At 42.3% G+C, this 24,984-nt stretch overlaps 1 protein-coding gene across 2 annotated transcripts in view; it reads right to left on the bottom strand.

Moving 5' to 3' along the window:
• Positions 1-22,725, bottom strand: part of HTR2A (5-hydroxytryptamine receptor 2A) — a 39,791-nt gene extending 17,066 nt beyond the window's left edge. The window contains exons 1-3 of one of the 2 annotated variants that reach the window (XM_044990034.1): positions 22,622-22,725; positions 21,721-22,117; positions 16,967-17,167 (exon numbers count right to left, since the gene is read on the bottom strand). In XM_044990034.1, coding sequence (XP_044845969.1) covers positions 16,967-17,167; positions 21,721-21,952 — 433 coding nt within the window. In that variant the 5' untranslated portion in view covers positions 21,953-22,117; positions 22,622-22,725. Of the gene's footprint in view, positions 1-16,966; positions 17,168-21,480; positions 22,118-22,621 lie in introns of both variants that reach the window. The other variant, XM_044990026.1, reaches the window with a different exon arrangement.
• Between the last annotated feature and the right edge of the window lie 2,259 nt (positions 22,726-24,984).

Consider the following 24,984-nt stretch of genomic DNA (forward strand, 5'->3'; position numbering starts at 1 on the left):
AGGGCCCTACCAAATTCACAGTCCATTATGGTCAATTTCATGGCCATAGGATTTGAAAATTGGTAAATTTCATGTTTTCACGTTTAAATCTGAAATTTCACCGTGTTGTAACTGTGGCAGTCCTGACCCACTTCTGTGCTGCCTTCAGAGCTGGACAGAGTGGGGATGAGGTGATGCGGAGCTATCTGCAGCCAGGAGAGATACCCAAGAGCAGCCCTGCAGGGAAAGAGCAAGTCCTGTGCTGCCCCAGCCCTGCCCGGACTAGCAGCTGGGAGCCCGCTTTGCTGGGGTGCTCCTAGGAACAAGGGAAGATCGGACCCACGTCTACAAGCCTCCTCCAGCTGCAGGAACCTCTGGGGTTGCTGCACAGTACCAGAGCATCTTGCAGCAGGAGGAGGCACTCAGAGGTGGGTCTGGTCTCCTCCACCACGAGCAGTTGTGCAGGGGATGGACAAGTCCTGTCCCTTCCCAGCCGAGCAGGAGCTAGGAGCCCCCTTTGCTCAGGTGCTCGTAGGAACAAGGGGTCCTACATATGTGGTGTTTCATGGTCTGTGTCGCGTTTTTCATGGCTGTGAAGTTGGTAGGTCCCTAGACATAAGTTTTGCTGACACAGGTGGTAATGTAGACATAGCCTTAGTGGTCCAAATTCAGAGGTAATGGGGGTGTATGTGTTACACATTGGTATTTAGATGTGAGACTAAGGAGTCTATATGGATGTAAGCAAATGTAAGGTAACCAACTTAGACCCCCTTTAGACTCACCTCTAAATATGGACCTCTTTCTGTGTAACAGCTGCAACAGAGGCAGAAACAATGCAAATTTCCCTAAACTCTTCCATTATGGTGCTGCAGCCATATCCTGGAAATACCACCCTCACTGATGAACTGAAGTGGACTAGAGTGGACTCTTAGCAGGCCCAGTCACTGGACCTTGTGGAGGAGAGTCTCAGCTTTCATTTTAGAAAAAAATAAATCTCTAGCCCTTTGCCCTGTGAAGGTAGCCTGGGAAAATAGAAACCAAAGTAAACCCATCAGTAGGGTGGAAAGCAATCAGCCATCTGGGCTCTACTGTTGTAGCAGAAGGTTGGGTATAGACATGCCTTCCAGCCTGTCTAGCCCCAGTCTGGAGACTGAAGAGCCAGTATTGGGAGAGAGGCTGGAAGTTTGTTTCTCTTCCTTCCCTTTTCATCAGTCAGGGGTGACTCACTCCCACCCCAAAAACCTGCCTGATAAAAGCTTCCCTACCTGACCTCTCATACCAACTAGGGGATGCTGGCAGCAGTCAGAGGTGACCTGCTCACCTGAAAAACCAAAGGTGACCCATTCCCCAGCTGCCTGTTCAGCCCATGACAAGAGAGGGTGTCCTGCCGACTAACATGGAATAGTTCTGAGGGAGCAGCTTGTTAGTATTTTGGCACCACGTTACTGTACGATCCATGGGGTGAGAAAGTCACCTTGTCTTCTCAACTGAATTTGCCAGCTTGTTTCCAATTAGTGGCAACTGTGAAGGTGTTTTTTGTTACATGGACATATGTCTATTGGGAACTGGACTAATGACACTTCACATAGGTCATCACATAATTATCACATGGTAAAAACTTTCAGCCAATACTGGCCAGGGCTGGATTAGATTTGATTTGGGCTGGAATAGATCTGAAGTGGTGACAGGCTCTGTTTTCTATTACCAATCCCTTGAGCCAGCTAGGTGCATTATTATTTCTTTTTAAATTGCTTGAAGAAACAGAGGGAGGTGGGAGGGGGTGGGGAACCTGCCTGAGAAAAGCTGTCTTCATTTTGACATCAGATACATTTAAAAATCTGACAGGATAAAATACAACACAAAGAGGATCTGTACAGACATGCTACAGGCTAGTTAGCTAGGAAGAACATGGCTTCAAATAGCATTGTCACTCCCTGTAGTGAAGTACTCCGAAAGATACATGGGGCTGAAAATAAACAGAAGTTTTAAACACGCACACACATACAAAATAAACAAAAGTTGCAGATACACTCGGATTCTTTTTAATAATTGAGCTACAGATACTGTATTCTTGATTAGTAGTCATCTTTGGCTCTTTCACTACTTAAATCAGACTTTTTCCGACAATGGCCCTTGAGATAATTAAAAATAATTGGCTTTCCCTTATGGTCCACCTAAGTCAGAGTTTGGCAAACTTTAGCCTTCAGTCTGGCAATGGTCCAAGATACATCTGCCCAACCAATACTTTTAGCCAGCAGAAAATTTGCTGTTAGCATGTGGGATTTGTTGCTGGTAGATGGAAATTAGAGGTGACGGCTGGTGTCGTTTAGTAACCCGATGGTTTATCTACTGGTATTTAATTTTCATTTGAGTGCAACAATGGGCCTGCTACTAGCACTTTCCACTGTGATGGTAGCACTGCATCCACTAGCAGTTGCTCCTGACCCTCTCCATGCTCCAGCCCTCTTACCTGCAACCTCCCATGCATGTGTGTTCCTGCACCCTGCTTCCTACCCTGTAAGGTCTGTGTGGCAGGTCAAGGGCAGCCTGTAGTGGAGATCAAAATTATAGGTTCAAGATCTACACGTGGAAACATTTCAAACTTTAATTTTTATAATAATTAAAACAAACTTTAATCATTTTGTATAAAGAGTTTGTCATCAGATTGGAAGTAGCCACCTCCCTTGAAACTTGGGAAAATAAGGGATAGCAGGGTTCCCTTTGAAGCCTGAAATGAGGCCCAGAAGCTTGCTTTTATGCAGTTGAGTGGGACAGAATTTCAGAGCAGTCAGAAAGCAACTACAGTTCTGGTCTCCTTGCAGAGATTTGACCAGAGCTGGGCTGCTATCAAAAATCTACCACACAGATAGACACATGCTTTTAATTTTTGCTCTCAAAGCCAGATATTGTGTAATGATGGCCACATTATCAATCAATTAGTAAATCAATGGTTCTTTATCTGGTTCCTTTAAAATTAAATGTTAACCTTAAAACTGAGAGATAGTTGATTAGTTTGAAATCCTTCAAGAAATACACATATTTTATAGCTGTTAATTAATGGTGACAAATCCAGTAACATTGATTGCTAAGCCAAAGGTTAGACAGAAGGCCTTATGCAGCTTCAACAACAGCAACAAAAACTGTGCATTCAGCTAATGCTATTTAACTTGCTTAGGTGTTTGCATGTTCCTGGCAGCAACGGTTTAGTTTCTGCTTAGAAGTAGTTATAGTTTTTCAGGAGTCATTGGTTTATGTAAAACAGCTGTTTGCAATAGTCCTACTACTCTAGCAATTTATTTTAATTGAGTTTTAAATTTTACTAGGATTTTTCCATCTTCCTTGCATGCCGGCTGCTTTCCGGCAGAGCGCATGCACACACACACACACGCACACACACGCACACACACACACACACACACGCAAAACGGGATCTAAAACAATTAACAGTGACAGTGTCTTCCACTGGGTTTCCCTGTACATCCTACTTTATGTGTCTGCCTTTTAGCCTTTAGACCAGGGGTAGGCAACCTATGGCACGGGTGCCAAAGGCAGCACGCAAGCTGATTTTCAGTGGCACTCACACTGCCCGGGTCCTGGCCACCAGTTCGGGGGGCTCTGCATTTTAGTTTAATTTTAAATGAAGCTTCTTAAACATTTTAAAAACCTTATTTACTTTACATACAACAATAGCTTAGTTATATATTATAGACTTATAGAAAGAGACCTTCTAAAAGCGTTAAAATGTATTACTGGCATGCGAAACCTTAAATTAGAGTGAATAAATGAAGACTTGGCACAGCACTTCTGAAAGGTTGCCAACCCCTGCTTCAGACTCTTTAGGGCTGGGACAGTCTTTATGTGTGCATTGTACAATGCTGAATACACAGTCAATGTTTTATAAATAATAACAACCTAACAAATTACTAGAAGTCCCTAGATATTCCGGTAGCATTAGCAATTAATGATTTGACTCCCACAGGCAGTCTAAACCACAAGATCCCCTGCTATGTCAGTTTTCCCTCTCCTAGTCTTATAATTATTATAATTTATTATGAGTTAAATGCTGGCAGTGTACTTATATCAGGTTTAATGCTCCATTGAAGTGAATAGTGGTTTCCAAGGGGCTAGATTTTTCTGAATTTCTCCAGCAGTATATCTGGGTTCCTTGTGCGATACTGCAGTTTAATAGTTATTCTCAATCCACTATTAGACTACATTGATACACACTGAAATCAGTATTGCACTGCTGCAGAAATTTCCAGCGATGCATTTAATAGCCTTATTGGTATACTCATCCTCAGTAAATTGCATGACTTAAAAATTGAGATACCGAGTGGAACTGTTCTAGTCTTGGGCACATGGCCCTCCCATGCTCCCAACCACTAGTCAGTGGTAGAGAAGAGACAGAACTTGGTTGTAATGATTATAAAAGGGGTTTTGTTTTGAGACTGTGGGACACAGATAGACCCTGTAATTCTTTCAGGCTTCTAGACAAATGGCTAACACACACAGCTTGTGCTGCTCAGTGTCTCTCTAGGCCCTGAAGAGGACTAAGAAGTCATGGAATGGAATCTGATCACACTATTTGGTTCATAGTTCATGTTCCATTCTCTTATAGTACCTTCCTCACCATTTCCTTGCATTGTTCTAATCCCCATTGTGGCTGTTTGAAGAAGCATGTACTTAAGCTAGTGACCATCTTATTATGATGAGAGTGAAAATGGTCTAAGCCTGTGGGTGGTTAGTTATTGTGGCAGAAGTCTCACCACAATATATTGTTTTGAGGAAAAAATATGATGAGAAGCAGGAGGCTGAGTTTTGCTGCTGCACACTTGATGGTCCATGCTACCTACCTTGTTCACCACCATTTACATAAGGGATAATGCTTTTAGTACAGATTAAACAGCCTTTGTATCCAGGCTACCTTTACCACAGTGACATGTCAAACATGAAAGAGTTAAGAGCGGCGGGAAAAAAAATAGACTATCTCTACCTAAAGTTCACATCAATGTGTTGTTAATTAGGTTCTGCATCATAATCTCTAGGCTCATCTATTTTGCTAAACTGCACAAACCAGTCAGGAACTGAAAAACGTCATTGTCCTTGGAGAAAACGAATGGGTACAATGTTTGCTGAAAGGACCTCCCCCATGACACACTAGTTCTACAAATGCATGCAAGGCAAGGCTAAGTGTTCAAGAAAGACGGCAGGTTCAGCACGAGTTTGGACACACTGAATGAAACGTAATCTCCTTTGATGAGAGTTGTAATATTTACCCAACACACCTGCAGTATAAAGCTGCACAAAAACGTTGGGAGGTGTTTTTCCCCCCAACATAAAGTAAATCAGCCCTTGATCATGGGAGTGATTCCCAACTTGAAAGAACATTACGAGGCTGAGGTTAGATACAAATTCATAACAAGAGGCATTTTGCTGCTGCTGCAAAAAAACCCAAACAAAAACAAAAACCCCTTCTAATAACCGTAGTGGATGTGATTTAATTGCTCTTTAAAACTCTGAGTACTGTGAAAGTTACAGCTCTAGAGGGCTGTTACAGAAAAGCTTCTTGTGTTATTGTAGAATCCAGTTCTGAGCCAAGAAGAACTGTCTTTATCGAGGCAGAAGAGTTTGTTGGTCTTGTTTCCACTGATGGTGCCAAAGAACTTTGTAAGGAGCAGCTGACAAGTATTTCTTAATTTGTTATAGGTAACTGGGAAGATGTTGCAATAACTTTGAAAAAATAATGATTTTTATTAGCTGTTTTGTCTTAGAAATGTCTCATCCACTAGACTAAAATCTTATCACAGATATCTCCCCTCACCACAAGAGTGTGCAGTATAAAATGGAAATGATACCAGCTATGCAGACCAGCAAACGAACAGGGGAAAGTTTAGATGAAGTATGAGTATTTGACAGCTTGCAGTATTCATGCTAAATAGAGTAAAATCACTGATTTGATTCTATAATATAAATGTTAAGATTAACTTCCCAGTTTTTAATTACTTAAAATTTAAAATGTGGGTGTAACGAAGTATAATTCTTTAAAGTGCATAAGAGAAGCTATGAAATTGCTCTATGCAATTTTAAATTTACTTTAAAAATTCTGTGTTCTTGAAATTGTTACTTCATACAGAATAGTTACTTCATACAGTTTTAATGACACTATTTTTAATTTCTAGGGCAATTAAAGTGCAATTACAAAGTACAGATGACAGAATTTATAAACCTCAAGATGGTTTCTTGTGATTTTCTTTTTGTTCATTTATATTTCATGAGGCTTCTGCTCGGTAAAAATCCCACCTTCTCCTATTGTAGACATTCACGTAACTGGTACATTTCTTTGTCCATAGAGGAGTCCCACTTCACTCTATACTATTATATAGATCTACTGGTACAGTTTCAGGGTAGACTGTTCACACGTTCTGCATTTCATACACTATATATAAAAAGCTTTTTGCACTGGGCCCTCCACTCACTATTCCAATTCCAGTGAAGTCCGTTTTGGACTCCCCTATGTAACACACATCTTGCTATATCACACAGTATCGCCTTTCAGAGAGAGGAATAATTACTAGTACATGGCACCATACTATGACTGGATTTTGATTTAAAACATGTTTATCTTAACTGATTACTGTGAATTATTGCACAAAGAGAATCTGGATGATTCTGGGGCTTACTGCAAACCAAAAGCAGTTATAATTTTTTGCCCAGACAATGGTGATTCAGGCATTTTTTTTGCTCTCCCTTTGTGCGTGGCTTTGAAGATTTGGCCTTAAGGATTTTTTATGATGTTTTGTAATGATTAGTGTAGATGGCACCTCTCTCAATAGGTGATGTTGTATTTGTCTTAGTGCTAAGTTATGTATATATTTTTGATGTTACATTGTTGTATATGATCAGGAGTTTTAGTCCCTCCAGTGGTGCTGGAGTTGTTACGATATCCCAATAAATCCTTTGATTTTTTTATACATGAATATTACAGTTTCTTTACCTCCATGTTGTCAAATTTAAAGACTCTGGAAAGAATTTCAATCAATATAATTTCTTTGTGCAGTTTTTAAAAGGGACAATACACAGGATGGGATTTATTTTAAGTCAGTAAAACTACCTCTTAGTATAACTGAAAACTACTTACAATATTAAAATGAAAAATATTTTTTACTGCACACCCTTGTGGAGGGGGGAGATATTTGTGATAGGATTTTAGTCTAGTGGATGAGACATGCATATGTTCTTCTGGGCTGAAAGAAATCAACCAAATCTAAGCAAAGAAATCTCTTAAGTGGAAAATGGGAAATAATTTATCTTCAAAGCAGATTTAGGTGTGATCTTGATGTGCCTGTTTTACAGACCTCTCTCTCAAATTGGGCACCCCATATTAGTGGATACTTTTGACATTAAACTCTCTGTCTCTTAATATATGCTTAATATATATGCTTACTCTATACAGAAACAGACACTATTGCAGTTAATAATTTTGACTTTCCCCAAGACCATTTATGAATTAAGTGGGCATTAATTCATCAGTAGCCAATTTTGGTGAGGTCTACTACTACAGTAATGAATTTTATATTGGTATAATTATTATTGATTAATGGGTCCTACACATTAGGGGGCTGGGGCACATGACTTATGAAGAGAAGCTGAGGGAACTGGGGTTATTTAGTCTGCAGAAGAGAAGAGTGAGGCGGGGATTTGATAGCAGCCTTCAATTACCTGAAGGAGGGTTCCAAAGAGAATGGAGTTAGGCTGTTCTCAGTGGTGGCAGATGACAGAACAAGAAGCAATGGTTTCAAGTTGCAGTGGGAGAGGTCTAGGTTAGATATCAGGAAACACTATTTCACTAGGAGGGTGGTGAAGCACTGTAATGGGTTACCTAGGGAGGTGGTGGAATCTCCAGCCTTAGAGGTTTTTAAGGCCCGGCATGACAAAGCCCTGGCTTGGATGATTTAGTTGGTGTTGGTCCTGCTTTGAGCAGGGGGTTGGACTAGATGGCCTCCTGAGGTCTCTTCCAACCCTAATATTCTATGATTCAGCACTGTAGGGGAGGGGCAGGCTGGGGGGGTGCCCCAGCCAGGGGGGTCCTACCATGCACCAGGCTCCAGCTGCTGGTCCTGGCTGGGCTGGGGAGGGACGGGACTTCCTCTTCCCCTGCAAGGGCCACTCCCGGGGCCGGGTCAGACCCACCTCCGGGAGCCTCCCCGGGCTGCAGGAAGCTCTGCCTCAGTGCTACCTTCAGAGCCCAGCTGGGTGAAGCTTCCTGCAGCTGGGGGAGGTTCCCAGAGGCGGGTCTGACCCATCCCTGGAGCGGCCTGTGCAGGGGAATAGGAAGTCCCATCCCTTCCCAGCCCTATCGGGACTAGAAGCAGGAGCCTGGTGCATAGTAGAAGCCCCCGGCTGGGGCATCCCCCAGCCCTGCCCCTCCCTGGCTCTTGGCCCAGCACTCAGGGGCTAAAAGAGCCTTGGGCTAGCTGGAGGTGGCAGACCATGACACCCCCCTGACCCTTTGTAAAGTCCGGCCCTGCCCCCCCAAGTGACGACCCTCCCCATGCCTTCTTATCCTCACATCTGCGCTGCTGCTGGCAGTGGCACTAACTTTAGAGCTGGGCGCAGAAGTAAGGGTGGAAGTCCTGCTACCCCCCTCATCCCCCACCTATAATAGCTTTATGACTGCCCACAACAATCTTTTGGGTCAGAACCCCCATGGTTATAACACTGTGAAATTTCAGATGTAAACATCTTAAACTATGAGATTGACTATTTTAAAATCCCATGACTGTGAAATTGACTAAAATGGACTATGACTTTGGTAGGGCCCTAATCATAATGCATATACACGTAGGGGGTGAGTTTAGGTTGAATGGGCAGCTTTAATTCTGGCTAACCTAATTCTTGAGTGTTTACTTTGCAACCTTAATAATGGTCTTTTAACATACCTTGTTTATGTAATTATATACAAATTTAGGGACTTTTAACAATATACTAAATTAATCAATGCTCTTATATTATGCCCAGCTGCCCTTTAATGTGCCTTTAATTAGTTGGCTGAGTACTTGTAGGCATCATGGAAGAAGTAGTATTGAGAAGGGGTCTGAAAAATAAGAGGGTAGATAATGCCCTGCTTGCATCTGCCAGTTCTTCAGGTTGGCTCTCTACTATGGGGTGGAGGATCTTGGGGTAAAGCTTCTGATCCAGATGCTTGTGTCAGCTCCACAGGGGGAATGAAGTGACAATGCTTCCCTGTCTGCTTCCATTCCCACCGGATCCAGTGTGTATAATACATCACTGACGTGTGTGCTGCTATTTAGCATTGCTCTGTTCCTCAGAAAGAGCTGCTATGGTACTTGGCACAAAAATTTCAAAAGAGGAGTGGATTATGTAGCAAGGTCCAAGAAAAACTGTGAGCCTCTACATCAGCACTTCCCTAGCTTTTGAGAGCTGAGTCTCCCCCTTACAGGAAAATAAAACCAATCACACTTCCCTTCAGCCCTGCCATATTGGCTAGGCAGCATAGAGGAAAGTTACATTACCGCCATTCCATGCCCCCTAGGCTGTTCCTTCCTGTAGCCATCTCCCCTTTCGGTGTTGGGGCCGACCCCTCTCAGTGAGGCGAATGGCCATAGGTCTGGGCTTCGGCCCCTTGCTGGGGCAATCAATAGTCATTTGGACTCTGGCCCCGTGGGTGGGGCAGAGCCAGGAAACAGTCTCCCAGTCCCTAGTGTAGGCCTTCTGGCTTAGGTTGAGTTGGCGGACACCTCAGGTGTGGGGTGGCAGCAGGGGGTAGGGAGACCCAGGCCAAGCCTACTCCGCCAGGTCCCAGCTCATGCCCCTAAAAGTGGCGGATGGTCCTGCCACTGGGTCTGCAGGAGCATAACAAAATGACTGGAGCATGCTGCCTCGCTTCCCAGCAGCACAACTGGAACAAGATCCGTTTTCTCTGGACTACGTCCCACCACTCTTGGTGAGAGAATGCTCCATCACTGTGGGGATCGGCTTTTCAATCTAGTGGCCAGGCAACATTTCTTCTGGTTGCTCCCTGGGCTCCTCCATCTCTAGTGGCTAAGGTGTGCGTTCGCTTCCGGCAGCCAGGTGATGGTTCTGCAGAGGGCTTGGAGAGATGTCTGCTTCTTTCCCTGGTCCAGCCACAACTGAACTCCAGGACACTGCTCTTCTACTTCTGGCCCTGCCCTTGCACTTCCTGTAAGGTGGGAGGGCTGGGGTGGGTTTGGCTGTGCCCACCAGGGGCCATTAACCCCTTCAATACTGGAGGGAGGTCCTTTGGCCTTACTAGACTTCTGCTTTGGGAAATGCTCATCTACATTTTGCAGTAATCACAAATTTGAAGTCTCCAAAACTATGGAAAAGGAATTGGCAAAAGTTTTGAGAGAAATGTTGCAAAAGTTTTTTTCATCATTTTTCCCCAGCCCTATTTGGGATCCTTCTGGAGGAAAATTACTGTATAAATCTACGTGGCTACTGACTAGGGAGAGCTGAGAGTGCCTGAAGGCAATGAACAGATGTGTAGGCTGAGGAAGGAACGATAAGAGAAGAGAGAAACTCAGCTAAGAGGATTTGGCCTTCATCAAACTTCACATGACTTAGATCACAATAGGAAGATGAATCTTTTAACAAAGAGGGCTAAGAACTGAGGAATGATGTTAAGGTTTCACTCATATTTATTACTCTAACTTTTATTTTATGTACTGTTTTCAAAGTTCTGCTAAAAGGAGAGAAGGCTGGTTTTTAGCCTTTTTATAGGGGATTGTGTTTCTTAGGTTTAGATTCCAAAATTTTGCTCAAAAGAAGTGAACTAGATTAATTTTCTTGAGCTTCTATGGAGTTTTACAGTGACGGCTTTATTTATAGTACCACATATGCTAGCTGAATGTTATCGAACTGGGTTTCACATAGACCACTGTAATACATTTCAAGAAGTCATAATGTCTAGTTTTTGACACCTATATTCAGATATCACCTCTATGCTCTAAAATAAATTGAATCATTTTCAGTGTTTAGACATTTAAGGTTTCTAGAATAACAGGCCTGCCCCTGCAATAGCCACACATAACCTAATTATCCAGCCACTTTGGGTACTGTTTGAATTAAGAATTAAAGACAGAATTAGAATCTGTTACAGTAATTAGATTCTATCTTAAACCAATTGCCCTTGGCACTTCATGGTCTAGAGAAATAAAGGCTGCTGGCTTAATGTTATTCTGCTGTTAAATATAAAAACTCGTTTTAATACAAAATTTAGGCTGAGAACATCAAGATTTTCAGAAGTCAGGTAAGTCACATTTCCTGTCCCATATTGTTATGTAATACATTATGAGCTCAGTCCAAAAGCTCACTGAAGTCAACGGAAAGACTGTCATTAATGTCAGTGTTGCTTGGATCAGACCCTAATAAAACTAGAGTTCACTAAAGTTCATATTTAAACAGGAAATCAGGAACAAAAATATTATATAATGGTGATAGAAACTTCCAGAATTTTATGACTTTGAAATGCTTGATTTTTCAACCTCATTGTTGAATTAGTTTTAATATTTAATTTCCTTGGCCAAGATTTTCATAAGTATCTAGTGATTTTGACTGCATTCATTTTTTGGGTGCCCAATTTGAGACACCTTAAAGGAATCTGGTTGCAGGTGCTCATCACTTTCTGAAAATCTGCCCACATCCCCTGCCCCTACACTCAGATTTCTTTTTAAAATAGAAAAGAAAAAGGAACAAAAATCCAGAGTTATTCATCTTGCAGAGCTGATCAGAAAAAGTCAGGAAACTCCTGGCACCTTCTCTTCCTTGGCTCGTACTATAGTGACCACTCTATTGAGCTCTCCAAGAAAAGAGGAGAGTTTGTGCCTCATTACACAACTTCGTTATAATTTCACATACTACAGTTCAATTCACAAATAGCTCAGGTTTTGTTTTATTCATAAAACACATCATTACACCACTCATCAACCAACACTGTAGCTTCCTAGCTGTCCCTCTTCAACAACCCCTCATCTTGCCCTCCAATCTAGCCTGCACCTTCCTCTCCCAAGGAAAAACAGTGTCCAAGCTATTAAAAGAGGCAGAACTACAGAACTAACATAAAGCAACAATACTACTCCTGATTTCAGGTTACAGCAAGTGGAAGAGAGACACCTTGGGCCTGATTCTCTCCTGTTACTCCTACCACTCTGTACCATTCAGGTGATGCAAAGAGGTTGGAATCTGGCTTTAGCTGGCCTGCTGAGAATTTCCTTGGCATGATTGAGGTCTATGTTGGCATACAGCACAGCCAACTCCTACATCATCTGCACCCCCAGCACAGAGGGCATGGCACCTGAGCTTTGTCAATTCTTATCTGATGTATGGTGCCTTGGAGATCATAGTCAGCTGGCATAAATAAGAACAGCCACTAATTTATGCCAGAGCTGTTGGTCTAATTTACACTGGGGCAGAGGCCAGGGCAGGGGCGGCTCTAGACATTTCGCCGCCCCAAGCACGCGGGGGGTGCTCTGCCGGTCGCCGGCTCCGGTGGACCTCCCACAGGCGTGTCCGGTGTCCACCGAAGCCGTGGGACCAGCGGACCCTCCGCAGGCATGCCGCCGAAGGCACCCTGCCTGCCACCCTCCCGGCGACCGGCAGAGTGCCCCCCGTGGCATGCCGCCCCAAGCACGCGCTTGGCGTGCTGGGGCCTGGAGCTGCCCCTGGGCCAGGGGCCAGAGTAACTTGACAATCAGGAAGTTGTAACTGGTTGTCTGATTGGCATGACCCCCACCTAACCTGTGCTGAGCAAAGGTCAGTGAAGGAGAGTATTAAGGCCTTAATCTCTTTCCTTTACCCATATACCCTACAGCTCATCCATAACAGAGATAACAAAAACTCTCCAAAGCAACAGAGGTCCTGGCCTAACTGCAAGCCACAGGAATAGGGGTACAGCAGACTGACAAACAAAATGGGACCCAGAAGGCAGAGTCTCAGGGGACATGATAAATCTGTTCTCTCCTGACAGAATCCCTTAATGAAGTTACATTACATTGCATTTTTAGGTCTGCCTGTGCTAATTGTACCTGTGTGGAACTGCAAAGAGTTAAATAATGCATAGACGAAGTCCTATAAGTAGCACGGGGAGCCTGGAGATTGGTAAATGATAGATAAGGCATCTCTTTGTTCATAAGCCATTTCCTAACTTTGCTGCGGCAGATTTTTGCAGGCAAGGGGGTGCTAGAGGAGGACAGGGTTACACTGCATTGACAATTGATTGACAGTTAGTTGCACTGAAGGGCTGAGACCATTAAGATTCCTTATGGGGCTGGCATTTTTCTTTGTCCCTTTTATGTGGCAATCTGCCATGGTGCACACTCACTCTACTTTGGAGATGAGGGATAACCAGATGCCACGCTGCCGCTCCACTGCTTATTGTGCAGCTTCCTCCTTCCCTCTTTCCCAGAGCACATCACATTCAAGACATATTCACCGTCTCGGGGGCTTGAATCTTCTTCCTTCAGCTTGTCTCTCCATGCATCATGTTACCACAGTACTAACAAGGCAACTGAGCACCATTCCATTCCTCTCACTGCTCAGTCTGTTAACTGGATTTTAGTATACATATATTTAATTTAACAGCTGTTATGATTAGGTACGATATGTAAATGAGATAGACAGGTTGCACCATATCATCCCACTTGACTTCCAGGATTACATCACAGGTTTTGTTATCAAAACATAAGAGTTTTGATTCTAGAGAGACAAGATGGGTAAGGTAATATCTTTTATTGTACCAATTTGTGTTGGAGAGAGAGACAAGCTTTTGAGCTACACAGAGCTCTTCTTCAAGTCTGGGAAAGGTATTTGGAGCATCACAGCTAAATACAAGGTGGAACAGATTGCTTTGCGTAGGAAGTTAGCACATATTCTAAGGGACCGTTCAAGGTGGAGTGGCCTGTTAAAACCTCTGCAGTCATAGGACCAAAAAGGAGGGGTTAGTGGGTTACAGATTGTTGTAATAAGCCATAAATCCAGTGTTTCTGTTCAGTCCATGATTTTTAGTTATGAATTTAAGCTCCCAGGCTCGTCTTTTGAAAGACTTGTGCAGGGTTCCTTTGAGGATGAGGCCTGATAGGTTAGATATATAGTGATTGCTTTGTGAAAAGTGATCACCCACAAGTGATGTGGTGGTTTTGTCTTTTTCATTTTCCTGTGTGAGTTCATTCGAGAGCATAGTGATAGCCTGGTTTCACCCATATAATTGTTATTGGGGCATTTAGTGCACTGGATGAGGTACACCACAAGTTATGATAGGCATTTGTAGGACCCAGGGATCTTGAAAGGTGAGTTATGGGGCGTGTTGATCATTGTAGCAGTTGAGATAGGTCTGCAGGTTTTGCATCTGTTGTTCTGGCAAGGTCTGGTGCTGCTTTGAATAGGTGTGTCCTGGTCTGTGGGGAGCTTGCTTCTGATGATGAGTTTGGAGAGGTTGTGGGGTTGTTTGCAGTCCAGAAGAGGGGGTTCAAGAAAGATTTCTTTCAGGATGGTGTCCGCATCGAGTATGGGTTGTAGTTTTTTGATGATACCCATATGGGTTCCAGTATGGGGTGGTAGGTGACAACTAGGGGTGTGGGTTAGGAGAGGATTTTATTTCTATATTGAAGCAGGTTCTCTCAGGGTATTCGAGTGACCCGTTCCATGATGTGATCTACTTCTCTAGTGGAGTGTCTTTGTTTGGTGAAGGCATTTTTGAGTGTTACGGTGTATATCCCAGACTTCCTCCTCAAAGCATATTCTATGGGATCTGAGTGCCTGGCTGTAGATAACAGATTTCTTAGTCTGTTTGGGATCGTTACTGGATCGGTGAAGGTAGGTATCATGATCTTGTATATGGCTGTCTGTAGGGTTCCAGTGATGACGCTGATCATGGTATCTAGGAAGTTGATGCTAGTGTGGGAGTGTTCCAGAGAAAGTTTAATGGATGGTAGATGTTTGTTGAACTTATGGTGGAAATCTATGAGGGAGTTTAAGTCACCTGTCCAGAGAATGAAAATATCATTGATATATCCCTGGCATGTCATTGGCCTCATGGTGTATTTGTCCAGAAATTCTTCTTCAAGATGAAGAAGTTAGCACATTGGGGAGCCATCCCAGTACTGATGGCTGTTCCCATGGTTTGGACAAAGTGTTTGTTATTGAATGTACAATTGTTATGGGTGAGGATAAAATGGGATGACAATGTATTTGGGGTGGATATCTGAGGGTTGTCCAGTGTCTTGAAAATATTTGTAAATATTGGATCCTACACAGACCTATCACAACATGTGGTGTACCTCATCCAGTGAACTAAATGCTTCAATAACAACTATGTGGATGAAACCAGACAATCACTCTGCTTTTGAATGAAGTCACACCAGAAAATGATTAAAGACAAAAACAACCTATCACCTCTCACAAAGCAATCACTCTATATCTGACTTATTAAGCCTCATCTTCAAAGGAAACCTGCACAACATTTTCAAAAGATGAGCCTGGGAGCTTAAATTCATAACTCCACTAGACACTAAAACTCATGGACTGAACAGAAACACTGGATTTATGGCTTATTACAACAATCTGTAACCCACTAACCCCTCCTTTTTGGTCCTATGACTGCAGAGGTTTTAACAGGCCACTCCACCTTGAACGGTCCCTTAGAATATGTGCTAACTTCCTACGCAAAGCAATCTGTTCCACCTTGTACTTAGCTGTGATGCTCCAAGTACCTTTCCCAGACTTGAAGAAGAGCTCTGTGTAGCTCAAAAGCTTGTCTCTCTCTCCAACAGGAGTTGGTCCAATAAAGATATCACCTTACCCATCTTGTCTTTCTAATATCCTGGGACCAACACAGCTACAACACTGCATAAAGCAAGATTCTGTCATTTTGAAACATGCCACACTTCATTGCTTTCTAATAAGGGCCATGTTATTATCAGTTTTTAGTAGTACACTATCATAACACAGAAAATATGTGGATCAAATGTTCATTGGTGGGAGAAAAAACTCTAGATGGTTAAATGCTACTGAATTTTTTATTTGTATAATGCTTTCTATTACCACAATGGGTGTTTATAACTCTTGAAACGGCATGATAGAAAGGAAACAAACAAACAAAAAACCCTCCAAGGGTTTTGAAAGGGAACATAATCCTTGTGTTTCAGGGCATAAACCAACCTCTAACTAATGGGGATTGAGAAGAAGCTTTCCATGTGAGCAGTTTATTCCATAACTGCTTTCTTTGTAAAGCAACTAGTATTGGCCACTGTCAGTCAGAATACTAGACTAGATAGATCACTGGCCTGAACCAGGCTGGCAATTCCTATGTTCCTATGAATTTGTGATTAACATAGTTTAAAATATACACTTTTCTGTGCAGTCTGTACACAGGGGTAGGTGTATAGGGGACATCCGAGATCCAGGAGGAAATCCTTCACACTGCTAGGCACAAAGGCCCAGATCCTGCTCACTCAGTATGCAGTGGCACAGCACTGGAACCATGTGTCTCGGGCCCTTGGTGGCATGGAGGAGCAGATAGGCTTTGCCTCAAAAACAAACGAAAAACAAACCAAAAAAAGCAACCCAGCTGTAAACAAGTCATAGTGGTAAGGTGTCAGGAACAACTGAATTACAGCAAAATCAGAGAGCTCTTTTTTCAGTCCTGATCATTTGCTCTTTCATGGTGTCAAGGTAGTAGGAGATATCAGTACTGAAAACAAGCACATCTATAGGAGAAACTTGAATACAACAGTTTTGACTTTGTTGTGTGTTCTTTCACTGCAGAGTGCTGCTCTCCACTTGCCATTGTCACTGGTGATTTTTATCATATAATTACTATATTACACCATATCTAATATTATGGCAAACAAAATCTTGCAGCCTGGGATACAATTTTAATCTGTAATATATGTGTCAAGTCTCTCAAAAACCAGGAATCTATAATTATGTGTTGAAATGTTGCCTCACTTACCAACAGATATGGTCCAAACAGCAATTATTTTTGTGAAAGCCTTAGTTCTGGAGTTAAAGCGGCTGTGATGGATGGGATTTCGTATGGCAATATAGCGATCCAGAGAGATGGCACAGAGGTGCATGATGGAGGCAGTAGAGAAAAGCACATCCAAATAGATCCAGACAGCACAGAGTTTTGTAGGCAGAGGCCATGTATATCCTGCAAAGGAGAAAGTTAGCATCAGCTAAGCAGAGTATAAATGGATGGATGAATTTTACTATTGCTTATAACTTTACCAAAGTTAACCATTGGGGCTGAGATGTTGTTGGCCTGCTTTCTGCCTCAGGCTGATTCTATATACATAGGTATTTCTGAGAAAGATGTTGGGGAAAAATAGGCACTTTTGTCAATGTAAACTCATTTCTCCAGTTTTCTCTGAAGAGCTCTAGCACCTGCAGGGTTTGGAGCAAATTTAGCAGGGGGACGGTCCTGGGAGCAGAGAAGTGCATTTTGTTTTTCCTGTGAAAATACATACCGATTAGACCAAGTTATAAGAAAATTGCCATTTGCTCATGCTCAGGAGATCTTCTGAGAAGCCTGCTGCTAAAATCTCTGAAAGTTCCATTTGCACTAAGCATGCTCCAGTCCCACAGTGCTAACCAGGTCCCAGGCAGAGAACTAGAGCTCCAGATGGAGATGATGTGGAAGCTATAGCAGCAGCTGCTGCTACCCCTTTGGCACAGGGCAGAGTTTCCTAAAGTGTGTGTGGCATTTGAAGGACTAGCTGGAAGTGTGTGGAACAGGGGCAGTGCAAGTTTCTGCATGTTGTCCTGCTAACATAACAGGGTGGAAGGGGAATGTGATTGGCTTAATTTTTCTGAAGTGTGTCTCAGTTTTCAGTCTGAGAAATACTGGCCAAAGAGCGTGAAGTGAGTGGAAGCTGAAGGGAGCACAGCTCTCCCTTCCACTAAAACCATAGGAAGAACTCCTCTGCTCTCCCTCTTTCTTGGCTGGAGCAGTGAGTGCTCCCCTTCCTCTTTCAATGTGCTCTGCCCACCAGGGAAGGTGTGCTGAGTTCTAGTGGGAGACAGTGAGTTCTAGTCTCAGCTCTTCCACTGTACACTTCATGGTCCTTATTATTAAGCAAGGCCTTCCCCAACCTGAGGAGGCAGGCAAATATCATTCCTCCATATTACAGATGGGATAACTGAGAAGTACCACAAGGTCTTTTGTGACAGCGTTGGGAATAGAACCAAGACACCAGATTCTGTGCTGTGCTTCTCAGTAAGTGTTGTATAGAGAAATGGGGAGGAAAGTTGGTTTTAAATCACCTTTGTACTGCCCAGAGTCTGGGCTACTCTAAGAGCTGGGTCCATCCCCAGCCTAAATTAGGGGTCCCAGAGACTGCTCTAATTTACAGCCCATGGGATTCCTCAGAGCTCAGAACTGCTGCAGCACAGAGCTTTGCCTCCTTCCCCTGGCATGTCCCTATGCGGAGGGCTGCAAGAATGTGAAGTGTAGGGCCGGGGGCCCGGCACTGGAGGAATTTCCCAGGTGGCCACTCTACATCCTTTACAGCCCCCATATACCATACTGGGGACCAGAATTTGCCTATAGATCTAATATGGTAGACTCAAGTTTCAGCCACTTAGCCACAATGCTTTTCTGAAGGTATGTGCCAAACTTATGAGTTTGGCTGTGCACATTCCCCTCCAGAGCCAGGAATATAACCCCAGGTTCTGGATTCCCAGTATTCCCCGCTGTACAGTAAACAGTTATATAACATTGGTGAAACGTGTCACGTTCTTCTCTAGTGGCTGGTCCTCATAAAGAGTAACATCCTCCTCCTACTACTACCAGTTACTCCTTCAGCAGAAGCAGTAGAGATCTGTGCAGTGGATTGAAAGGTCCTGGGCTCCAACTCTACTAATGATACGTGTAGAGGAACAAGTTTCCACATGAAGGAATATCCCTTTGTCTTGTGTTCATGGCACTGGACTACTATGTAGGAGAGCTGCGTTCTGCTCGTGCTTCCGCTACAGACTTCCCAAGGGATGTTGGACAAAATGTTATAGTAATGACTATGCACAAGGAGGTTGAGTTAAAGCTGCCTGGGCAGAGTTTATTTTTGTCATTTCTTATCTTTTTAATCCTTGACTTTGCAACCTTAACAGTCTTTTAATGGATTTTTTTTGTATGTATCTATAGAAAATCAGAGAAGGGCCATTTTTTTTATGAAGGTAGTTGTATAGCACAAGTACAAAAGGGACCCAATCCCTGTTTGAGTCCTGGCCAATACTGAAATACAAATAATATTGTATGTATATTAATACACACCCACATACACACTTCAAATTGAGGCCCAAGCCACATTCAAATCTGCATTTCAACCATTTCTCCAACACTCTAAAGTTTAGAGTGTTCGTATCCAGGCTTTTGATCTGGGGTGCTAGTAATTTATACGTAGAGGAGGAAATTCAGACCTAAGGGATAATTTCTGTTCCCACTTAAACCAATGGCCAAACTCTTAGTGACTTAATCTGGAATTAGATGAGACTCTAAAAGTCTGAAATAGTGCTGAGCAACTCTCCAGGTGCTGAGTGCCCTGATGATGGGAGTTTAAGGTTCTGGCTCCTTATAGGATTGAGCTCATAAAGCCAGATTATCAAAGGTATTTAGGTGCCCAACTCCTATTGATTTTGAGGATCTGGGCCATAATGACTTCTGGTTTGAGTTCAGTGCAAATAGCACCAGAAGTGCTTTGGTGCCTGGGATAATAGTGATCACAGGTTAATGGGAGTCTGGAAACTGGCTGATTCCTGGCCTTTTGCCTCTGATAGTTGGGGTGAAGTTCTTAGTTCTGGTGGGGGAGGGAGGTTCTCTAGAATAAACAGTTTGCCGGTCACTGTGATGCTGATAATGTATCATGCTGATGCTGCATTTCTAGGAAAGCTCATGCCAGAATGACAGAGTGATTTTTCAAAGGCATGTATCCTGGAAAGGGATCTTTCCTCTGGCAAAAGACATCACACTGCAAAGGAGAAAAAAGAGAGGAAAAAATAGAGAAGAAGCAAAGTGAGAGTCCTGCCTCTGTCAAATGGAGGGGATGGAGTTTTCCCCTTTGCAGTGATCATGCAGCTGCCCTCCTATTGCTGTGTGTGTATTAAGGGTGCATTTGAGCATGTAAATATTGCAATTAAAATAAATGAATGGTCACAATTTCATATGGATTTCTGAGCAGAGGCAGGGATTAGCTTCCTCAGTGGCAGGGACTGGCCAGCAGGAGTCTCTGTTGCATGTGTCAGTGAACCATCCAGGGCTTGAGTGTTTCACTTATCTCACAAATCAAGCAATTACTGCTTCTCTGGCACTATTTTTCATTTGCTTCCCCACTACCAAAGGTAATGATACTACTGATACAATCAGTCACAGACCCATGCCAATTCCAAACCTAATTTGATAATACTATTTAGGGTCGTTTGTCTAGATCACAGGGAAAGTGAAAGAGGGAGATTTGGAAATAAACTCTTATATTGCTGTTTCCTAATAAAATCTTCCTAAAGTTACAGTTTAGTGGCTGATGATTTAGCTTATTGAAACAAGCCTAGAAGCTATTTCATCTCATGACTCTTCTTTTCTTGTATTGGGTATTTTTCTAAGTTTTGAAGGAAAATTACACAAAAATAGGAACATATTTTTATTTAACACTTAGGCTGCTGCTTTTTAACCTTCTCTGCTGTGTAACAGAGGCTGCTGAGGATTTTGGTCAAAATGACAAACTTCTGTTACCAATCTCAATAAACTGTGTCACAATTCAATTTACACTTTCACATTACTCATTAGAATAGATAGAAAAGATCTTGATATTTGATTATTAATTTGTAAATGTTACTAACAATTGAGCACAATTAAGTCTATCTACTTTTCAGCCTCCTTCAAAACACTTATTCCAACATTTCGTGGTAGCTAATGAAATTTAAAGGTAGACATGTAAATAAGGATCTCAGTGGAAAGATAAATATTTAGAATTGCAATGCTTGATTAAAAAATGAAATAAAATAAAAAGTAGAGGCAGGCTATTTTAACTCTGAGGGCACCAAGTCATTAATGCTTCTGTGGCTATTTGCAGAGCAAAGTAATTGTCAGGACATTACTTATTTATTAGTAACACTGAAAACTATGTGTCAAAGATAAAACTGATACAACAGAAAGGACACAATATCTGATAGAAATTACAAGACAATTCCATCAGAATCAAACTGGCAAAGTGGCAAATTGATATTTTGGACTGTGTTTAAAATGTCCATACTTAGAAGTTAAAACTAAATACACGTGTAAATATTGCATCTGTTCTTTACATACATTTACCCTTTATAGTTATTTTTCATCTTGCACAGGGAGGTGGCAAGAATATACCTTAAAACTAGCCTGTATTTACATTTTCCTTATCAAGCTGAAATAATAACAGTGTGTGCATGCAATTTTTAAAAAGCTACTCAATGTATGCAATAGGTTAGATAAGTGATACTCACCATACAGTATGGTTAACATTGACACAGGCATGACAAGGAAACCCAAGAGCATATCAGCTATTGCAAGTGACATTAGAAAATAATTAGTGGCATTCTGTAGCTTTTTCTCCAGTGACACAGCCATGATAACAAGAATATTTCCAGCAATGGTTAGAACAATCACTATAACTGTCAGCAGAGCTGGCCAGTTTTTCTCTGGAAGATGAAATAATGATGAATAACACGGCGGAGTCAGGCTACCTTCACATGAAAGATTAGTTAGGTTTTCGGAGTCCACGGTCAAGTTAAACAGATGAGATGCGTTAACCTCTCCAGGCACAAAACCATTTTTGTAGAGTCTTCTCTCATGATTTAATTGGATTAAGGAGTTTGCAGTTGGGTTCTCCTCGTCACAAAGAATATCCATTGCTAAATCTGAAACCGGGGAGGATGCACAGTGAAAAAACAGAAAGTTATAACCCTTTGTCACCATCAGGCTTTATATTCCTCTGTTGTTCAAAGCTGATGCTGGTGGAAAGAAGGGATTCTTTTTTTGTTGATTGTTTTTTCATCATTAATATGACTGAGAAAACTGATGGAATTATTCTGGTTGCTCAAATACTTTTGTTTTCAGTTTCATGTAGTCCAATATCAGCATCTGTTAAAAATCCAGTTGAAAAGCAAAACTAACTTACAGGCTAGAAAATGTGGACTCGAGGCTTCAGAGAGCAAAAACATTGGCCAAAAAACTTTTGCAACCACCAGGACTCCCTTCTGTAGCTACATCCTAATTGCTATTGGTAACTGTAATCACACAGTTTTAAACACAGCAGTATGAAAATAGCTTGCCATACAAAATAGCAGAGCTCTCTGTGCTCTGCATTAAGAAAGTTGATTAAAGATTCCATTCAGCATCTTACTCTCACAATAATTAGATATGCTCTTATTTATAGTTCATCTTCAATATTATGGCTGATAGTCTCTGTCTTCTGTCATATTACAATATCATTTTAAGTCTCATACAAAAATTACAAGTAATGTTCCACATAGATTTTAATATGTAATTGTAATGATTACTTTTTAGTCCAGCGTGGCTTCAAAATAGAAATAAAATGACTAAGTACTACAAGTATAAAAAAATACAAGATAAGGTAAGACTTACATTGTACTTCAGAGCCCACACTCAAAGTGCATGACAGTCACTTTGTACCCTGCTTTATTGTATCCTTCACTGTGTTATCCACTTTTGTGTCCTTTCTCTTCGGTCTGTACAAAAATGATTGTATTTTGATAACAGTTTTGTTGACTTCTACACTGTACATTATAGTGAAGCCAGTTCCTGTGTTGCAAGTCTTGTTCTTTTCTTCTGAGAGATGGACAGCTTGCTGTCTCTTTCCTTGTGCATTCCCCTCCTCCCTCCCCAAAGGCAAACTACACTTAAAATAATAATATTAGAGCCCTTCTCAAAGTGACACAGAAGAAATCACACCCAATAGAAGGAGCAGCCTCCACAAAGGGATTACTGATTTCAGCAGGAATGTAATTTCTTGCTCACTGCCTTGTTCAGTTTGTCAGACCTCCCACTAGCTAGATGTCATAAACTGCAAGGTAGCAACAGCAAAGGAGGGCAGACCAAATAGGGTCTTTTTTAAATAAATACCAGCTTTCTCATTTTATCATTTGGAGGGCTTAGTTTAAAAAAAAATACATTTTTCATTTGTATAGGATGCTGAGTAAAGTAGCTGCATGTGCTGATAATATTTTACAGGGTAAAGTTTTTAGGAAAACAATAAATAAGTCTCGTAATGGTACATGCTGGTAAAATCGTAAACATACAGCTTTTTCCATCCTAAAGGTTGCAGCTTTTATGCTAACCCTAAACTGAATTAGTAACTTTTAGATTTTTATAATTTTATTTCCAGGTCTTCACTGATGTCATAACCAACTCGCCAACAGATATTTATTATATATATGTAATATGTATATGTATCTTGATAATAAATATAATACATATAACATATATATCCTGATGACAACACTGCATATATACCCTTGTTGCCGGCACAGAGGGCCCGAGGGGGCAACAGCGGGGTTCGTTGCCCGGTGTGCTTCGCGCCAGTGAACACACCAGGGTGGAGAAGCAGACAAAGTTTATTTGAGATCTCAAAGCGGTGCAAGGAGACTGGCACCTCTCAAATCAAGCGCGCATATACAAGCAGCTTTCCCTTTTTATATTCAAGTCATTTGCTTCAGCTTAGTTCCCTCCCCTTTCTTCCCCCGCCTCCTCCCTCACCCTGTAGCAGCTACAGTAAGCAACATTCGCAGCTTGTTAGCAAACTCTCCCAGACCTGTTATCTTGTCCTTCACAGAGGCATGTAGGCTTCCCTTATCACTACCGCTTCAGACTGCCTTGAGCTGTTAGCTGACTGTTACACATTTTGTTTTGCAGCTACTTAGGTTGGTTAAAGTTCATCATGGAAGACCCTTGGTTCACTTAGACCCAGAGCAGGGGGGCTTCATCGACAATCGTGGTCTTCCACCCCCCCGAGTTACCTAGAGTTATGCCTAGTGACACCAACACCCTGATGTCATTTTTATTTGTCAAGAGCTGGAAGCTACAATTATCCTCAATAACCTGTTTGAAAGAAAAGCATCCCAAGTAAAGCATCCAATCAGGTAAACACTGTCTAGATTAAATAGTGAAAATAAATGCTCTTCCAGGATTACGGCCTATTCCTTTGTAACGTGTGTACCAGGATGCCTGTGGGGAAACTAGCTAACTGATCATGAGACGTTTGAGGGTAACTGAGAATAATTTATGTGTTATGTTGAAAATAAAACAAGCTACCTACTTGATGTGGCCAATTACCACCCCACTAACACATAGCATCCCTTCCTCCCTACTCTCTGTCTGTAGATTGAGCTCCTCCAGCCAGGGCTTGTACCTTCTTCTACCTAGGTTCTTATATGGCCCTCATCACCATAGTATGTGAATACCTTACAATCACTGGTCAATTTTATCCTCACAGCACTCCATTTTCCAGAAGGGAGACTGAGGCACAGAGTAGATTAAGTGTTTTGTTCAAGGTTGCACAAGAAGCCTGTAGCTGAGCCCAGCTTTGCACTCAGTTCTCCTAAGTCATATTCCAGTACTCTAGCCACAAGACAATCCCTCATTCCCCCTTCCCTGTTTGGAAGTGCCACTGGAAACAGATTATGCATCATTATTTTCTGTTTATCTAAAGATAACTTAGATTATTTATCTAAAGACCTCTGGCTTCCTTTGCATTTGTTAAAATCATGGGAACTGATCCAATGAGGTGATAGGGAGCCTTTGAACCATGTGGTGCAGCAGCAGCACCCTTAGTTCTAACAGGGGCGGCTCTAGCAATTTCGCTGCCCCAAGCATGGCGGCACACCGCGGGGGGCGCTCTGCCGGTCGCTGGTCCCGCGGCTCCGGTGGACCTCCTGCAGACATGCCTGCGGAGGGTCCGCTGGTCCCGTGGCTCCAGTGGACCTCCCGCA

This window comes from Mauremys mutica, chromosome 1, assembly GCF_020497125.1.
Source record: "Mauremys mutica isolate MM-2020 ecotype Southern chromosome 1, ASM2049712v1, whole genome shotgun sequence".
Classification (NCBI taxonomy): domain Eukaryota; kingdom Metazoa; phylum Chordata; order Testudines; family Geoemydidae; genus Mauremys; species Mauremys mutica.